The 19,871-nt window shown below is 32.0% G+C and overlaps 1 protein-coding gene across 1 annotated transcript; it reads left to right on the top strand.

The window, feature by feature from the left end:
• Positions 1-1,921: 1,921 nt before the first annotated feature.
• On the top strand, positions 1,922-19,622 carry LOC126973839 (protein lava lamp-like). Its single transcript, XM_050821179.1, has 10 exons — positions 1,922-2,223; positions 2,555-2,684; positions 3,373-3,486; positions 3,950-4,098; positions 5,466-5,664; positions 7,286-8,449; positions 8,888-8,995; positions 9,550-16,027; positions 16,396-16,550; positions 17,614-19,622. The coding sequence occupies exons 1-10, from the start codon at positions 2,101-2,103 to the stop codon at positions 17,691-17,693; spliced, it is 8,700 nt and encodes a 2,899-aa protein (XP_050677136.1). The 5' UTR covers positions 1,922-2,100; the 3' UTR covers positions 17,694-19,622.
• The last annotated feature ends 249 nt before the right edge of the window (positions 19,623-19,871 follow it).

The raw sequence follows: 19,871 nt of genomic DNA, 5'->3' as shown, positions 1-19,871 counted from the left end.
TGTCGTAACTTTTATTAATATTTAAATTGTAAAAAAGTAGTAAAAGTGGCATAATTACAGAGTAAAAGCGCGTACACCTTCCTTAAAGGCCGGCAACGCTCTTGTGATTCCTCTGGTGTTGCAAGAGAATGTGGGCGGCGGTGATCACTTAACACCAGGAGACCCGTACGATCGTTTGTCCTCCTATTCCATAAAAAAAAATATAGAGTAGTTGGACATGTGGTATTGTGGATTTTTTTGTAGATATTGATACGTTCTATAATATTGTAGAACATCTTTTTGTTCTACCATCACTACTTGTAGCGCACGCGATGACAAATTTTTTCACACCTTGGATTATATTATTAAATTTTTACTGTTTTATTGATTAAGTGTGTTTAGACTGTCTTTAACCATTTAATTTCCGCTCTCTAACATTGAATGTGGTTTGTTTACCGGGCGATTTAATTTCAGTAGGTACTACAACAGGCTCTATTCAGGCAGGCAACGTGAGCATACGTGCCGCGTTATCTGTCCTCCTTCGGATACTTATTACCTGCGTTATCGCACTATCTGCTCAGGCCACCTGGGCTAGCAATTGTTATCGCGCGCTATTGTTCGGGACTCTTTGAGTCTCGCATCTACCAGTTTACAAAATTGAAGATCTTAAAATTATACAAAATAATAAATAAATTTAAATTCAACACAGTGCAATTGTAGGCGTTGTTACAATTACAAATTTTGTGACTTCTAACTTACTCTGTTAGTAGTACTTTTAACTTACTGGGTGACGATAAGTCTCTGATACCTGTCTAAATAGCAGTACTTTGTAATTGCTCTCGTTCTTGTAATCCATTCACATTCACCGGAAATGACTTTCTATACGTAAAATACAATATTGCTTATTATTATTCACTGGGCCTTTAAAAAGCGACTCTATTGTTTTCATTTCTGACTGTGTGCTAGTCGCGTGCCTTCGTCAGTCTCATTCTAACAAGCGGGAGAGAAAGGGATGTGAATACTTGCACGGTATTTAATGAAAACATGTTTGTTTTACTAAATTATTTACGATTTTTATAAATCAATCTTATATAAATATTTAGAGACTGAGCGTTTGGAGATTAAATAAAACAACTGCTTGAGTAGTATGAAGACTGTGAGGAATATGTGGAAGATGATATATTTTACTTCAGTTACATGATATATATACAAAATCCTTAAAACTAGTTAACCAATTACAATTGTTACTTAAAATATATTTACAAGTTCAGAAAATACACACCAATACTAAAGCTTACATTTTAACCAATAGTAAAACGTTTCATTCAATAAGAATTGGGAATAATATTATGTGTTCTATCTCACTAAACCGGCCAGCGAGCGCGCGCTTGTGTAAACTCGCGTCGAACCTCGATACTTTGTCGCTCATTGAAAAAAATTGAATGATTAGTAATCAACGCGCTTTAGTAGAGTACGCTCGGCCTTGCTGTGAGGTTGTGTAACGCGGAGCATATGACTGATCAAGTGAGTATATCTGCGGTCTTCGAGAGAACGTGACGATGCTTATACTTCGATGAGCTGACTACTTGTGATCTATATGATTCTATGACTTGATGTACAGCATTATGAAATGGTTCTTATAAAAGCTAATATTGCGGTATATAAAATAAAATGTTCTTTTCTGAACGAATCTTTCGGCATACGCTTATTACAGTTAATATGCACGATTAATATCTCTATGATCTATAATGCTACGAAGGTATTACGTTACAAGTTAGATATTAGACATTTGATATTATTGGTTGTATGTACAGCTACAAATCTATAATTTTGCCTAAGAATACAGCTGTCAATACTATTCAAATGTCAAATTTTTGTTATGTAAAGTTTTGTATATGTCATCTGTGGTTGTGGCTGACGTGGTGAACTGGTAGCTGCAAATTGCAATAATATCAAAAATAATAATATGGCAAGTGATTGAGTGCGTACATACTGTGGTTATTGCAATATTTTCGGTTTTTAATCGCTCACATCTATTTTCTTGTTGAATTTGTGTAAATAGATTTTTTTCTGTTATCATTATACAGTGATTTTATTCATGTATTCGTTTGATTGCAAACGATGGCTGAAAAACCAAACATCGAGAGTCATTCTGAAAAGGATCAAAGTGATGTCGATTTTAATGTAGCAGATAGTGCTAGTGAAGTTGCAAGTGTAACAGGAATTAGCATTAAAAATGTTAGGGTAAGTGAAATTAGAAGGTATTCAAAAGCTCCTGAAATCTATCAGAATAACTTATCGTCGTATGTAGTAATGGGCTAATCAAGGTTCTTGAATCAATCTGCAATCTGTTTACAATAATGTTGTAATGTTGCTTTTTGAATTAAGACACATTTACTTGCATAATCATTATGGTTCTAAGTTGTGGATTGAATGATGTGACAGATATCAACAAATAATTTTCTGAGTTTGGCTTCCCAGTTAGTTGAGCTATAAATGTTGGCCTTATTCCTAATTTTTGTCTTAGTAATTATCATGAATAAAAGTGTAAATAATACTGACCTTATTTGTTTAGCTTAGCACAACAGCAGAGAGGCAAATTAAATTTGAAAAAGCACAGAAGTGTTTGGAAAATGCTGCCCTTGTTTCTAAAAGAATTAAGGAGCACAGAAAAGCAGCAGCTGAGTTGCTGGGAAAACCATTTGGTGAGCATATAAATAAATAAACAGTTGAACCTGTCTTCTTTCTATATGGCATTGCTGTAACATGAAGTAGTCCAATATAAATTAATTGGTAGTGTACTGCTTAGAGCACTGAGTGATGGAAAGGTGAAGAACACCAATGAGGTATACTGTTATCATTTTAAAAAGCTACTTTTATCGAGAACTTTAAAAAGTGATTGCTCTAGTTTTGTATAATAGTTTATGCAACCAACCACTTATTTGCCTTCCAATTTCATACTTTAAAGAAAGTAATTGAGGAATTATATCTTCTAATATTCATGATTCAGTTGGAATAGTTTCCACTTCTGGACAGAATATGCCTGACATCATATTTATTTATTTATTAAAGATACAAAGAAACACAGCAAATGTTGTAATAAGTATGTGCAGTCCACTCTGTATCATATATGCCAAATTTGAAGATGATGTCTTCAAATTTGGCATATATGGAGGTGGTATCTGTATATCTACAGTGTTTTATTGAAATATGTCATAGATAAGTGCTACAAGGAATAGTATGTCATACAGCACTCTCTGTTGTGGTGTATCTGAAAAATCTTGTCCCGGGCTGCCCATTTGCAAGGTTAAAATGATGTTCACTTTCCTTCCAAACTTTGTACCCATACTGCTATATATTTAACTTTATGATTACATGGGTTTTCTGCTTTAGATGATGATGAAGCAGATAATCAGTCAGAGCTGGCATCAGCCGTGAGTGAGAAGACAAACTATTCTGTTGCAACAGACAGCTCGGCTACACTCTCCGTTCAAGATGCTCTAAACAGTAAGTATTTTACACTCTTTACTGTAAAAAAATAGCTGATATAATTTCCATTGGTTCTTTGGACTGAAAGCAACTGGTTATATGGAAGAATAACTATTGCCAATAGAAAAATTTATTCTATTAGGCTAATGTCACTTTTCATCAGGTTACCTGATGTATCTACCCATAAAAAATGGGAACAAAGACATTCAGGAAATAACAGACTCAGTGACACATCTCACACATGTCATTTATAAATAGTTTTGCCAACTTTTACTAGAAAAAATAGAGTATATCTGATTTCGAAGAAGGTAAATAAAGAGTACAGAATACCAAAAAAATATAAATTATTTTATATTTTTAAAAGTTGATGTGTTCATATTTTAATCAATGTGATTTAAAATTATACTTGTTGATATCTCAATTTTAATTTTGAAATAAATGTATCCCACCCTATCATAAGTTTAATGTGTATATTAATTAGTTCCAGGCATTAGTGAAAGCTTGGCAAACACCCTGAAGCAGAAAGAGTTGTTAATGGAAAGAATAAAACAATATAAAGAAATAAGTAAAAGACCTATGAAAATCAAACCTCATGTAAAAAAGGAATTGGAGAGTGTAGAACTAAAAAAGGTAATGACCGCAAATGTGTTATTTGAAAAATATATTCATAAATTAGCTCGACATTAATGAAAAAGTAGAATAGTAGTCATGTACAAAAAGAGACATAAAATAGCAAACAACAATCTGTGACAGATTATAGTGCTATCAGTTGTAGTGGAATGAGCACTTCATATAATTAAAAAAAGAAAATATCTAGACTTTTTTTTTAAATATTTGTCTAGATAAACAGCAGAATCAGGTGTGTCCACACAGTGTGTGTTACGAAATTTAAAAGAATTGTTAAAAAACGTTAGTGTGGGAAAGGTTATTATAGCATAAACAATTTTCTTAATGACACCACGGACTGGGAATAAAGCCAACACCCTCAGGCTCTTTAATTCTAATTATAAATGTTTACTGTATGATATCACATTGTAATCCATATTTTATATTTTAAAAAAAAGCCCGCTGAGTTTCTTCCGCCCATTCTTCTCAGGTCTGAGGCAGTCTCTTTTGAATGGGTGGTAGTTTTTGACATTCCATAAATGATTTTAAATCCTATTTTGAATAAAAATATTTGAATTTGAATGAAAAAGTAATAATAAATATAGGGAGTGGTCATTATAGAAGAGTAAAATGTAAGAGTAATAAGAAGACACAAATTAACAATTTTTTAAAATTGATTCCCGTCTGTCAGTTCTGTCTGTTACACACCTCTCACATGTTTCTCTGAAACAGCAGAATGACTCTTATTTAGAGCAATCATTATTCAGAATAACAGCTTTGTTCCATTAAAATTCAGAAAAATAAGATATATTATCTTATTGATACCTTTTTAATGATTTCAAACTGGTTATAGAAATATTATGTAGTTTATATACATATAATTTTATCTAATTCAGTAATAGAAACATAGAAATTGTATTTTTTTATACTAAGACCTTTCACATTGCTCTCTGGATCCAAATGAGGCATTCCACACAGACAAATTTGTGACAACAAGCTAGTATATAATAATTAGGCTAACACAAGACAGCTTAACACCTTTATAAGCATACTGTTTGAGTACGAGTGTGAGATAAATCTATAATAATAATCATTAAAGTTTATACTGCGACAAACACTAATTCTTAAATTTATGCATATTTTATACATCAGAAATAATTAAATTAAACTAAATAATGCATTTCTACATTCACTTAATGATGATAGAAAAAAACAGAAACTAACTAAAAACTTGAAGATAGATAATTTTTAAGTGTCATATTATTCAATGGTTATTCAATCTTTATAAGTTTAATAAATTATAATATAATAATAATTAAGTCCAATGATGACTTGGTGAGATTTATTTTTATATAATTCAGTATAAAGTAAAATTAATTTATATATTGCAGAGTTCTGATAGCAGTGAATTATCAAAAGTAATGAACATTGTGAAAGAAAAAGAAAATGCCTTAAGTGTTATGCAGGTAAAGTTGAAAGCAATGGAAACAACTATATTGGATTTACAAGAAAAAATTAACGAAAAGGATCAGATTATAGAAGCAAAAAATAAAGCAACAGCTATTATATCTGATAGTATGACTAAAAAAGGTAAGGTGTTTATATCAGGCCTTGTATATTATACATAGATCACCCACAAACAAAAAGCCAGCCAACTTTATCTTTTGTTCAGTAGTTCTCTCTTGTCAGCCTTATATTGTTTTAATAAATTATATTATATCTAGCTGACCCGACAGACATTGTCCTGTGCATAATAAAAAAAATACATTTTTTATGTATTTGTCAATAATATTTCATAACACCAAGAATTATTTCGCAAAATTTGCTCCCTGTCAATTCTTCTTGCTCCCTGTTGTTAACTGTAATGAAATTGTTTCACAGCAGAACTGTCAAATGGTGTGTCAATAAATTCTCTCATTGAAAATATGTCAATACAAAACAAATGTTGGAATTGAAAAAAATTATGGGTCTTAAATTGAAATAAAAACTATCCTATCTATCAAGTAATTTAAAATCTGTTCATTAGTTTAAACTCCGTTAGAGAGTCGATCAGAGACAAACATTGTGTCATGTAATTTATATATATATTCAGATTATAGTAAATTAAATATTATTATTAGTTATTTAAGAAAATATTGTATTACTTTACTTTTAATTTTGGAAAAAGGGTTCACTCATATATGATAAATAAATAAATACCACATCATTGAAATGGGGTGATTGACACAAGGCCTAAAAGATTGTACACATACTCAAAAGCGGACAAACTGTTGCAGTCTGTCTGGGTTGAAGCAATATGGATACATGGCACTTATCATGGGGTGTCTTGTTTGCAAGAAGTCCACCTGTTCCATGCTATTTAGAGAAATATCTTTTGTATTATATCTTAAAGGAAAGAGAAAGCTATTGACTTTCTTTCTTTTTCTGAATGCATGGTAGATTTTGATTTTCAATAAGTGATATATTTTTAATTTTAATAAAATGTCTTGTTGTAAAAAAAATTACAAACAATTATTATGGACAACTTTGAGATTTCTTAGTCAAATTCAAATTCAAAAACACTTTATTCATGTAGGTCACAAAAATGACACTTAGGAATGTCAAAAAAAAAAATATAAATATTGTTTCTTATTGAATTTACCGCTGCTTCGTAAAGGGTTGAGCTAATGAGAAGAAGTAGCAAGAAACTCATTGCCACTCTTTTAAGCCAAGATTTACAAATCATTTTAATTACAACTTATGCAAAGTGACGCAACAAAAATACTCAAAAGTCAAAAACTGAAAGGCTTACATGAGTAAGTCAAAAAAAGAAAAAAAAGTAAATTAATACTTATAAACACAAGAGTTATTGAGTATAGTAGATGCATCAATCCACACATACCGTAAATAAATAGAGGCATTATGTGAGCATTTCATAAAATAAAATATATAATAACTTTAACTTTAAAGGAAATAATAATAATAAAAAAACATATCAAGCAGACCTCCCGGTAACAAGATCATCCAGCCCCCATGAGTAGCACCCGTTCACGAGCATAACGCATGGACCAACCATCGCCTCCCTCAACCATATTTTCCTCAACCATTAGTCAGTTCTTCTTCAAATACTGGAAACAATTACCTTATAATATTTGAAAATTCAAACACTTAAAATTTTAATACATTTATTCATACATAAATAATTATAATAACACTCTTTATATTTTTATAGAAAAAGAATCTCTGAGTGTTCTTGATGACACAAAGCAGCAGATGGTTAAGATGCAAAATAATTTCATAAATATGGAAAGTGAGTGGGAAAAACAAAAATCAAAATTAGAAGCCGAAATTAATGAGAAAAATGACAAGATTAAAAATCTTCAGGAAGCTAATACTATACTAGAAAATGCTCGATTTGAAATTAGTATAGCACACTCTAAATTAGTTGAAGAGCTTGAATTGAAAATTGAAAAAATTAAGCAATTAGAAGAAAAACTAAGTAGTATATCTGAAATGCAAAGCTTTGGTCATGTTGAGGAACATTATAAAGAAGAAAAAGGTTCCAAAGAGATTGCTGACATGGAGGAGTTAACAAAAAAATTAGATTTATTAGAACAACTAAACTATGAAATGAGGACATCCAATAAAGAATTACAAAATCAGATTTCTATACTAAGCAATGACAATAAATCTACTGCCGCATCTACTGTGTCATCTCCAAGTAAAAAAGGAAGTCCACTTCCTTCTAGAAAAGGTGCAAGGAATACAGCGTCAAAATTAAAATCACCATGGAGTAGATTGTCAACTGAATCACTTAATCAAGAAACAGAAAAAAAAACAGTCAAAACTGATAACACTAAAGCTGAAATGCTTTTGCAGGCTTTAAATAAGGATATTATTGAAAAAGAATATATAATTTCTGAAAAGGATATCCTTATAACAGAATTGAAAGGTCTTATTGAAAGTAAAGAAGTGATTATCAATGATCTAAAATTAGTTAATTCACAGAAACAGGAAACTATAAATAAAATTGATGTAGGAGTTTGCACAGAATTAATAGAATTAAAAGAATCTATACCAGTATCTCACTATGAAATCGATAGCACTGATGTGAATGAACTCCATGAAAAATTAAAGTCAGCCCATAATCAAATAATATCACTCAATGAAGAAATTGATACAGCTAATAGAAATATGATTAAAGTTAAATCTAATTCAAAGTTGCAGCTTAAGCAAATGCAAAAGACAATAGAAAATTTTAGCAAAATTTCTGATGCAAATGCTGAAATAGTCCGCCTGAATGAGGAAATACACCATCTAACTCAAAAGGTGGCAGAATTGGAGGAAGAAAAAGGAAATTTACAGTTACATCTTGTTGATTATGATAGTGGAAGATGTAAGTATATAAGCTTTTGCTTTTTTATGAGAGGAGGCGATGTAACATGCTAGATGAAGCCACATTACAATGCAGTGCCACTTAAACTTCTCGATTGTACTCAATATTCTGAGCAGCATTGGAATTGCGCTCGTCGCTTTGAGACATTAGACACTCAGTAATTTCAGTTAGCTACAGTGCTATTCAAAGTAAAACTTGTAAAATAATTATACACACGTTGGAAAAACGCGCCGTTGTGGTAGCCACAGACCCACCTAGCCAGGATCTTGTACAAAGAAAAATAAATATTTTTTATGCTCACTAATGGCGTTATTTTTGTAGCTATAGCACAAACACAAAACCAGCATTTGTGATACAATAAAATTATGGCTTTAAATTTTTGACATTACTTAAATTTTAATCATTTGTAATAAACATTTTGTAACTAAAATTTTTCAGTGACTGATACAGAAATTTACACAAAAATGGTGGAAATGGAAAATTTAGCAGAAGCTAGATTAAAATCCATAAGCTTGCTGGAAGCACAGAAGTTTGAATTAGTTCAAGGTAATAATAACAATAATATTTACATTTGACCGCGTGCAACATAGAGCAGCTCGAATTGTCGGCGACCCAGTCTCTGTGAACGGCTGGATCACTTCGCGTTACGTAGAGATGTCACTTCATTGTCTGTCTTCTACCGTATTTATCACGGGGAGTGTTCCGAAGAGCTGTTTAACCTGATTCCTGCCGCCGAATTCCACCTTCGCAAGACAAGTCGCAAGTTAGGTTATCATCCCCACCATCTGGATGCGTGGCGGTCCTCCACAGTGCGGTTTTCAAGGAGCTTTTTTCCACGTACTATAAAGCTGTGGAATAAACTTCCTTGTGCGGTGTTTCCGGGACGATACGACATGGGTACCTTCAAAAAAAGCGCGTACACCTTGCTTAAAAGCCGGCAACGCTCCTGTGTTTCCTCTGGTGTTGCAAGAGATTGTGGGCGGCGGTGATCACTTAACAACAGGTGAATCGTACGCTCGTTTGTCCCCCTATTCCAAAAAAAATACATACTAACTTTTATAGTTGTTAATTTTTTACTCATTATCATTATTAATTTCTAGATCTACATCAATTGCAACAGAAAAATGCTGAAATGGAAGACAAGTTGGCAGATATCACTCAACTTCAAAATGAACAAGTATGTTCAGAAATGAAATCAGTCCAATTAGAAGAAGAAATTGATCAATTAAGTGCTTCAAAATCTGAATTGGAATTTGTTGTTCAAAACTTAAAGTTGGATGTGGAGCGGCATGTAGAAACTATCAAGACACTACAAAATGAAAAAGAAGAATTAGTACTAAAATTGGAAAATTTTATTCAAGAAAATATTGACCTTACTGACAAACTTGAAAAATTAAGCACTGAAAAAGTTAGTTCAGCTGAGTCAATCGAAATAGTAGAGTCTTTGACTACGCAAGAGAGGTTAGAATTGGAAGAGTACAATAAAAATAGTAAGAGTGAAAAAGAGGAAAGGGAAGGAGTGTGTGTACAATCAATTTCATTGGATACTAAAACACATACACAAAAACAAAGTGTTGATGAAGTAGTCCAAGAGAGTGCAGAACTAAGACAAAAAATTGATCTTTTCACTCAAGAAAGAGAAGAGGTTATGGAAAAAATGAATAGTCTCTGTAGTGAAAATGATGCATTAAATAATTGCATTGAAGAACTTCGGAATAAATGTCTCACCTTACAAACAAATATAGATACTTTAATTGAAGAAAAAGAGAAGGCTCTTAGTCTCAATAATGAATTAAAGGTCCATATAGAAGAGTTGAAGCGGGAGAGAAATGACATCATAAAAGAGCCTATTGAAGTCCCCAAACAGTTACTAACAGATGATGTAGTTGATGGTTCTCAAAGTGATGTCCAACATGATGACAGAAGTTCGACCGAAAAAGGGGCAAAAGGATTGAAGTCTATGAAACAAATGACAAAGGAAATACTAAAACTTAAAAATATTATTAAGGAGAGAGAAGATGAGATAGCTGATTGTCAAATGAAAATATTGTCTTTAGAAGAACAACAACAAAAACAAAATGAACTAGTTCAAACAAATTTATTAAATGAAAATAAAATAAAACATTTGCTGGAAGAAAACAGCAATCTAAAGAAACAGAATGAAGCAATAGTTAGTTCCTATAAAAAAGAAGATCAGGTAGAATACCAAGAAATTAATGAAAAATTAAAAATGGAACTTCAACAAATTCAACAAGAATATAGTGCTGCACTCAGCACTCATGATTCAAAAATTCAAGATTTAGAACAACTACTTAAAGAGTATGAAAAACAAATTTTCAATTATAACAATACCTTGCAACAGAAAGATAAAGAAATTACGGATTATATAAATCAAATCACCAAACTAAATGATTTATCTCATAAATTGAAGTCAACTATGGAACTTTTAGAACAAGAAAAAGCAAATGACCATAATGGTGAAGTTGTCAAGTCGCTTAACCAACAAATAGCTCTATATCAAAATGCATTGGCCGATTGTGAAGAAAAAATAAGAGTATTTGAAGAAGAAAAAGTTCAAATATTATCACTAAAAACTAAATTAGAAAATAGAAATACTATTTTAGAAAACGAGTTAGCAAAATTGACAGAAACTCTTAATGAAAAACTTAACTTAATCAAAGAGTTACAGGCCCAGACACAAAAGTATAAAGATGAATATGAAAAGGTTAGTAAAGAAGCTAAGGACAAAGATGAAGAAATTCATGAAATTAAATTACAATTGCGAAAAGAATCAATAGAGAACGAAAAGCTGCGAATCAGCTTGCAAGAAAAAGAAAACCTTGTTTTAGAAATCAATAAGCAATATGAGGAAGCCAAAGAAAAGTTAGAAGTAACATTTAAAGATAAAGGTGATTTTTTAGCACTTGAAAATAAGAATAAGGAATTATTAGAAAAGTTGAAAAAATTTGCAGCTAATATTAAGAAAAGAACAGTAATGTATTCTGATTTAGAAAAACAGTATAATAATTTGCAAAGTCAACTTGAATTAAAGAATGAAAAGTATGAAGAAGCAATAATACAAGTCGAAGCAATTCCAGCATTGCAGGAAAAATTAAAATTTGCAGATCAGGAACTTAATCGGCTACAAACTGAAAGAAGCCTGTTGAATAATAGTTTGCATGATGTGGAGGAACAACTTACTAGTTTACAAAATAAATACATTACCCTAGAGGATGAAATAGTAAGTTATAAAGAATCAGTGAAAGCACTTAATGAAGTTATACTGGTAGCTAATGATGAAAAACAGCAGCTCGTTTTTAATATAGAGAGTTTAAACAATAAGCTGGCACAGACTGAGCTTGAGCAAAGAAATAATGCAAATATTTTAACAAAAATTTCTTGTTTAGAAAGTGATTTGGTTGAAAAACAGCAGCAAATTTCTGAATTAACAAAACAACTGCAATGTCAAGAGCAAAACTTCAATCAGTTACAATATAGCCATGATGCTAAAGTTCAAGAGAGAGACATGTATATTGAAAACTTGCAAATAGAAAATGAAAAGTATAAGAATCGCATTTGTCGTCTTGAAGAGAGTATATCTATTATGGAAAACAGAAGACAATCTCTAGAACGGAAAGCTGATCAATTAGATACACTATTGCAAGATAAACAAAAAGCATATAATGAATATACAACTCAGGAAGACGAGCTAATTTGTCGATTGGCAGTTCTCATGGACCATGATAGAGTTGTAGAGAAGCAACTTCAGGAAATAGAAAAAGATAATAAAGATCTAATAATTAAGATCCAACACCTAAATGAGGAATTACAAAATTTGGGGACTGCATATGCAGAATTACAACATCATAGTAATAACCTGGAAATGAAAGTAGCAAAATTAGATGATTTAGAAGCTGAAGCGTTATCTTACCGTGCCTCATCTGAAAATCAAGAGACATGTCTTAAAAAGTTGTCTATTGAACATCAAAACCTTTTGTCACTGAAGAAAAAGGAAATCGACGATTTGGAATCTGAATTCAACACTCAAATTGAAGAAACTGTTAAAGAAAAAAAAGTTCTTGGAGAGAAATATGAAAAACTTTGTGACCATGTCAGTAAATTAGAATTAGAAAACCAAGGCTACAGGTCTGCAATTGAAGACCTTCAATTGCAAATTCAGGAAGTATCATTAGAAAATAAAAACCTTATTCAAAATTCTACTTTAACAAGAGAAGCGCTTCCTGATTACACAGAACAGTATATAAGTGAAATCAATAGATTGAATGCTTTAGTTAATCAAAAATCGCTTGAAATAAATAATTATCAAAATAAATTGGAAGATTTGTTATCAAATAATGATTCTTTGAAAGCAAACCTGGAAGGCAAAATAAACGAACTGTCGTCTAAACTTAATGAGTCCCTACAACGACTTGAAGAAATGACCAAGGAATATGAGTCAACATCTGTAAAAAATATCGAACTTAATAACTTACTGACCCAAAAAGAAGATCAAATAAAACAGTTGATTGAAAAGAAAAAAGTAATGTTTGAAATGAATATCCCCAAAACTGAGGGAATGATGATAACCTCTACAATTGAGGAATTAGGCGATGAGCAAAAAATGCAAGACATAGAATACTTACAATCGCAAATAGTTTTTGAAACTGATAAACCTGACAAGCAGTTGGAGCCTGTTCTAATAAGGGAAACGAGAAATGTCGAAAATCAACCTTTACTAACCTCAACATTGGGAAGCGAAACATTAATAGAACCTCTAATTGTTCCTAAAAAAAGTTATCTTTGCTATAAAGGGGACGTTAGTGAAAACAAAGAAATAGATCCATTTAACTCAGAAGAAGGTTGGGGATTAGACGAACAAGAAGACACAAAATACTCTGATATAACTCCTGGGTTGACACGTTTAAGTCAAGAAATAGAACAACTAAAGGAGGTTAATGTTAATTTAAAGAAAGAGCTTGAATTAGCTAATTCTAAATTGATGAAAGCCATCAAAAAGATAAAAGAACTAAAATCTTCAAATGATATGTTATCAAATGAATTAAAAATATCAAAACAAATATCACATTCAAATATTTTAGATATGGCGATTGAGAGTGAGCTATCAACAAATCTTCAACAATTAGAGAAAAAAGTTCATGAGTTAAATGACACTCTTAACAGAGAGAAAAAAGAAAAAGAAGCACTTTCAAAACAGAATGAAGTGCTCAAAAACGGCCATGATAGACTAATTGAAATGAAAGAAAAATTAGACAGTGAGTTACAGCTATGGAAGTATAAATTCAAAGAGGCAAATGATAAAATATCAGATATTAATATAAGTTCATTTAATAAAACTTCTGATGAAGCAACAATATTACAAACAACTATAAAAACTGACAGTCAATTGCAAGGCGATTTTGAAAAATTGGAAAAGGAAAATGATGAACTACAGCTGGCTCTTGATAGTCTAAATAGCAAAAACAAAGAACTCTCAGATCATGTGGTAAAATTAGAAATCCAACTCAATAAAGTAAATGCAGACAAATTTAGTATTGAAGAATATAACTCACTCAGGCAACAGTTCGAAGAGTTACAAAATAATAACAGTTATTTGTCTAATGAATTTAGTAAGTTGACCGATCAATACAACATGTTACAAAGTCAGCATAAAGATTTGTGTGAATATTGTGAAAATATAAAAGCAGACTGTATGTTACAAAACGATCAAAATGAATCGCTTCGTCAAGAAATAGAGGTCCTTAGAAATGAAAAAGAAAGCAATTCCGATCTTGTAAAATCACTTCAATCTGAAATAGAAAGATTACAAATCGAAATTATTAATCAATCTGAAAATTCAAATTCACAACTTAATGTTTTTAGCGAAAAACTTAGACTCTATGAAGTTGAAAATCAGGAACATATTCAAAACGAAAACAAACTGACTGAGAAAAATAAAGAATTGGAAATTAAATTGGAGCAGCTCAATTTTGACAATTCAAGCTCACAAGTTAATATCATGACCGAAAAAATAAAACAATATGAATTTGAAGTTCAAGAACATATTAAAAACGAACTTAAACTAACTGAGAAAATTAAGGAATTAGAAATAAAAGTAAAGCAGCTAAATTCTGAGAATGATCAACTGCTATCTAATGTAACTGAACTTCAATCATCCATTTCAAGTGCTATGGACCAACGTGGATTTGAAATTGCAGAACTTTGGAAGCAACATTTGGCACAAAGAGAATCTGAATTCTTGAAAATTGAAGAAGATCTGAGAACACAACTTAGTGCGTCTGAAAGCAGATATGAACAGCTACTTGATAATGTCCAATCCTCCACACAGGAAGAAACCAATAAAATAGTTATGGTAGAACAGGTTACATCATTGCAATCTAAGTTACAAGAAAAAGAGGAACAACTTAATTCACTGAAAGAAAAATATGCAGATGTGATTAATCAGTTAGAAATGCTGCGATCAGACATAGAAGATGAAAAGGTCTTAAATGAGGAAAAATTGCTCACACTACAAGAAGAGCATGAGAAGATTATAAAAGATTTAAAACTCGAAAACAAAATGCTTTTGGAGCAGCAATGTGACATAAATAACAATTTACAAGTAGAATTAGCTGCTATAAAAACTGTGAATGATGACCTTAATCAAAAAATAGAAAAACTGACGAAAGATTATGACATCAAAATTGTCGATTTATCAAAACAAATTCAAATTAAAGAAAGTGAGATTTTCCATAAGACACATGATTATACGGTTATGCTTGCTGACAGAAATGCCGAATTCGAGAATGTCCGGAAACAATTGTTGGAGTACGAGAAGAAAGTTGAAGAGTTGTCATATGAAAGAGAATCTGAATTGGCTGTTTTACGCCTCAAGATGCATGAAAAAACGGAACATTACGAATCTTATGTAAAAGAACTTTTAGAAGAGAAGGAAAAATTAGCAGAAGCTGTAAACGCAAAGATTATAGAATGTACAACTCTTAATAAACAGATTGAAGAGTTGAATAAAATATTAGAAGAGTATGTAAATAAAACAGCTGAGACACAAATGGTTTTGGAGAGCCAAGAATTGGAAATAGTAACCCTTAAGGATGAGATTGCAAGTATTCGTGAATTGACGAGATCACCGAGTAGTAAAATCGAAAAACATGTAGCTTTTGCTCCAGATACCAAAGAAAGTGCAAATGAAGGGCGTGAAGGTGTTCTGAATAAAGAGTTGTTAGATGGGGTTCCAAGAGCTGAGTTAGATTTAGCATTATACATGTTACATCAAAGAGATGTCCGCTGCGAGGAACTGACGATGGAACTTACTCAATTGTTAGAAGAAAGAGATACATTACAGCTCCGGCTATCAGATAGTTTGCGGTCATACGAAGACCTAAAATTGCGATATTCTGGCGCAGATATTTCTGCAGATTCAAGTGTAGACACAGTTCCTGAACTGCCGAGCTTCTCGATAGAAAAAGAGCATCCCATTGTTGATATCCATCGTGGTCAAACATCTCGTAGCAGTAGTATCAGTGAACCAGATGGTTCGGATAAACCAAAGTTGCAAGCTAAGTAAGTACCCAAACTTATATTGTTTATTATTAAAATTTCAATATAATATTAAAATACGATAACATATAAGATTACAATACAGCACTAAAACAAGTATAAATCCTGGCCATAACTTCAATAAAAGCACGTAAGTGTTAATGGTCGACATCGCTCCTATAATTCCTTTGGCGTTGCCAGAGAGTTTGGTCGGTAATCTCTTTATATCTGGTTACCTGTTTGATCTGTTAACCTCTTTTTCTGTCCTATTCTTTTTTCGTATCCTGATCGGCATTGCATTACAATGGGCAGGGCGTATCAATTACCATCAACTTAACGCGCTGCTCGTCTCGTCTATTATTGTCATAAAAATAAATGTGTGGTCTCTGCAGGTTGTCTGAGCTACGTAGTGTGAAGCATAGCCGCGACGTAACCTTGCGTCAGGACAGCGAACATCGGCAACTGGGCATGAGGCTACTCCAACGCGACGTTGCCAACCTGCCTGCGGAGGCCGTCGACCAACTGACACAGGCGCACCATACACTATGTGAGTTTAACACCCTTGCACTTTAAAACTCTTGAAGGGGTCAATCAAATCAAAATCACTTTATTCATGTAGGTCAAAGAAATGACACTTACGAATGTCAAACGTTTTGATTTCTTTTTATATTTTTCCGCCACTTCTTAAAGGGTTGAGTTTTAATGAGAAGAAACTCATTGGCACTCTTTTAAATCAACATTTACAGCTTCATATTTTTACAAATAATTTCAGTTTCATTATAATATGTCAAGTGACACAACAAAAACAACTCAAATGTCAAATACTCAATAGCTTACATAAATTAATATATAAAAACAAGAGTTATTTAGTACAGTAGATACATAAATCCACAAACACTATAATATATATATAAATAAAGGTATTATTCGAGCACCATTATATTTTATAAAATCGCTTTGTTATTTTTTTTTATATCACCTTATTAATGTCAGCAAAATAGCCATAGAGTACAGCCAAAGGGATTTTATAACAAGCTCATACATACGATATGCAAGACATTCAATCAAAGTTTATCATATAATATGTTTTACGCCTAGATACAAATAAAACTATCTGATGAAGGAATCCGTTGCGCAGTTTAGACTAATAAAAAGACAGCCGAAAGCGAATTATGGGTACCACAACGGCGCCTATTTCTGCCGTGACGCAGTTATGTTTAAGCATTACTGTATTTCGGTCTGAAAGGCGCGCTAGCTAGTGAAATTACTGGGCAAATGAGACTTAACATCTTATGTCTCAAGGTGACGAGCGCAATTCTAGTGCCGCTGAAAAGTTTGGATTTTTCATCTATCCTGAGCAGCATTGCATTGTTATGGGCAGGGCGTATCAATTTCCATCAGCTGAACGTCCTGCTCGTCTCGTCCCTTACTGTCATAAAAAATTTGAAAAATATATAAATATTTTGTTGATAGATTGTATTTTTAAAACTGAGCAAATTCACAAACCTTTCACTGTACTTACATTTGGAGTTCGTTGCCATTTTTAAACGGTTTAATTTTGTTTCAGTTTATAAAATAAAGAGGTAATACAACCTTTTTTTTCTTTTCAGCCCGTGACTCTCAAAGCGCACCCACTGTTCTGCTCAATTGGCTTCGTGGGAAAAGCACACCGAAGGTTGTTCATATGTAAATTGTAAATTGTTATTATTGTTATCTTGTAATTAATTAACGAAAATAGGTTGTAAATTGTTATATATCAAAATTCCTTTTGGTCATAACATAGTATATTACGCACCTAGGGAGAAAAGAAGCTCATTCTCACCCGCGGAATATTGACAATCGCGGGTGGCAATGTCCTACTATCTCACGTGGTGCGAATACGATTTTGTTCCGCCCTGGATGAAATGTTTGCTTCTAGTCCCTGGTACTAGCGACAAAAGTCGTCTTGCCGGGACAGAATCGGCCACTTTTGTCCCTCGTACCAGGGATTTAGTCCCTTTTTCATTGAGGTGGGGAAAAAACATATTTTCGAGCACGGAAGCACAATTGCTACGAATATTAGTACATTATGAGAGCCCTAGTTGTTCTTCAACCAATGTAATATAGATATATCTAGTTAAATACACGAATCCACTTAGTATTATTCAATCACTTGCCGACGAAACACGAAAATCTACACGAAATATGTACATCGCTGTTATTAAACGCGAATCGAAACGAAAAAATATATAAATTGTTTAATTTCGCTACAAATTTTTTTTTACGGTGCTTATTTTTAACACTTAATTTCCTTCTATTTGAGCCATTATTACTTATATTTTAAACGTCTTACTAATACTTATCCTTTAACCCTGTCCTATTCTATACATTTAATCGGCTTACACTTTTTTGCATTATTAAACATTAAAAGATATTAAGTATTTTCATATGTGTAATAAAAGCAAATAACTTGACACTAGACAGAGGAATGATTGTATGCGGTTATGAATAAGAGCGGCGTAACCCTCGTGCCCGCGTCGTCTGCAGTCGTACCGATTCATTCCACTGCAGATCGGTACTCGTGTAACGTTCGTGCACGAAATCACCAACAACAACAACTATGTTACTTAGTGAATTTTAATATTAAATTAGTACTTTTTTTTACTTTAAATATGATTTACGACATTTGCTGAAAATGTCTCTGTATAGAGAGTTTTTGTGACATATTTAATGTTTTTATTGACTAGATACCACTGTAACGTTGTACAAGGTGATACATAATATTTCTTTCTCTCTCTATCTCTGGCCCATTGCAAACAAGATCAACTTTTCTGTATCTCTACTCTTTTATAGCAGGAAAATCTAGAACGTTCATACATATTGTTGTCTATATATATATTTAAAATGGCCGACTTTCAAGTAAACATTACGAATAAAAATAGTTTTGACACCATTTTTTCTTTGTTGTATTTACTTTATACTTACTTGCCTTGAACTCTCAAAGCTACTATACTCCGTGTGTACGACTGTGTGCATTAAAATAACCTAAAAACCATAGATAACTAGTGGATTGCTGAAAAAAAGGTGATAATACACTGTTATCGGAATGACTGTACTTAACTATGTCCCGTCCGAATAAAAATACGAAAACTTTCCGAATCGACTGAATAATTGTGTCTTTATATATAGATTTCGGCAAATAAATAAATATTTTGTGAAATAGTCATGATAGAAATCAATGCACGTAAATAAAATATTTTAGTGTATAATAAAAAAAATATTCACTTCTTGAAGGTCGCGTAAAGTTTTACCCGTGCTTTTTGCTAAACAGGTGAGAATTGCCTCAATTGCTTTCTCAATAAGAAGAAGTAACTAAGATGGCAGTAAAAGTATGAATGTTAAATTAATTATGTTCAAAGTTCATTATGGCCAGAAGATTGTAGTTAAAAATTGGTGCCTTTACAATTGATTGCATTAGTATGTATAAAATAATATAAATATAATAAATTAATTAGTTGTATGATAAATATATGTATGATGAAATGGGCTTCATGTATATAATTAGGTTAATTAATCAAAGTGATTGTGTAAGCATTTGTATATTATAATGTATTGTTTATTAATAAAAGTTATTTCATGAGTTTTTTTTTATTTACAACAACTTATATAACCACTAGCTGACCCGACGGACGTTGTTCTGTACATAATAATTAAAATAAATTATGCTACCTGTTGTTATAATGAAATTATTGTTTCACAGCAGAACTGTCAACACGTGCGTCAATAGAATTCTCTCATAGAATATTAAAAATAAAAATAATTACGGGTGCCAAAACGAAATAAAAATCTAAAGAACATGAAAATTCATTTTTTCATTACATTACTATTT

This window comes from Leptidea sinapis, chromosome 30 (assembly GCF_905404315.1).
Source record: "Leptidea sinapis chromosome 30, ilLepSina1.1, whole genome shotgun sequence".
In the NCBI taxonomy this organism is placed as follows: domain Eukaryota; kingdom Metazoa; phylum Arthropoda; class Insecta; order Lepidoptera; family Pieridae; genus Leptidea; species Leptidea sinapis.
The sequence above is the reverse complement of the archived record's forward strand: the minus strand, read 5'-3'. Positions and strand labels throughout refer to the sequence as shown.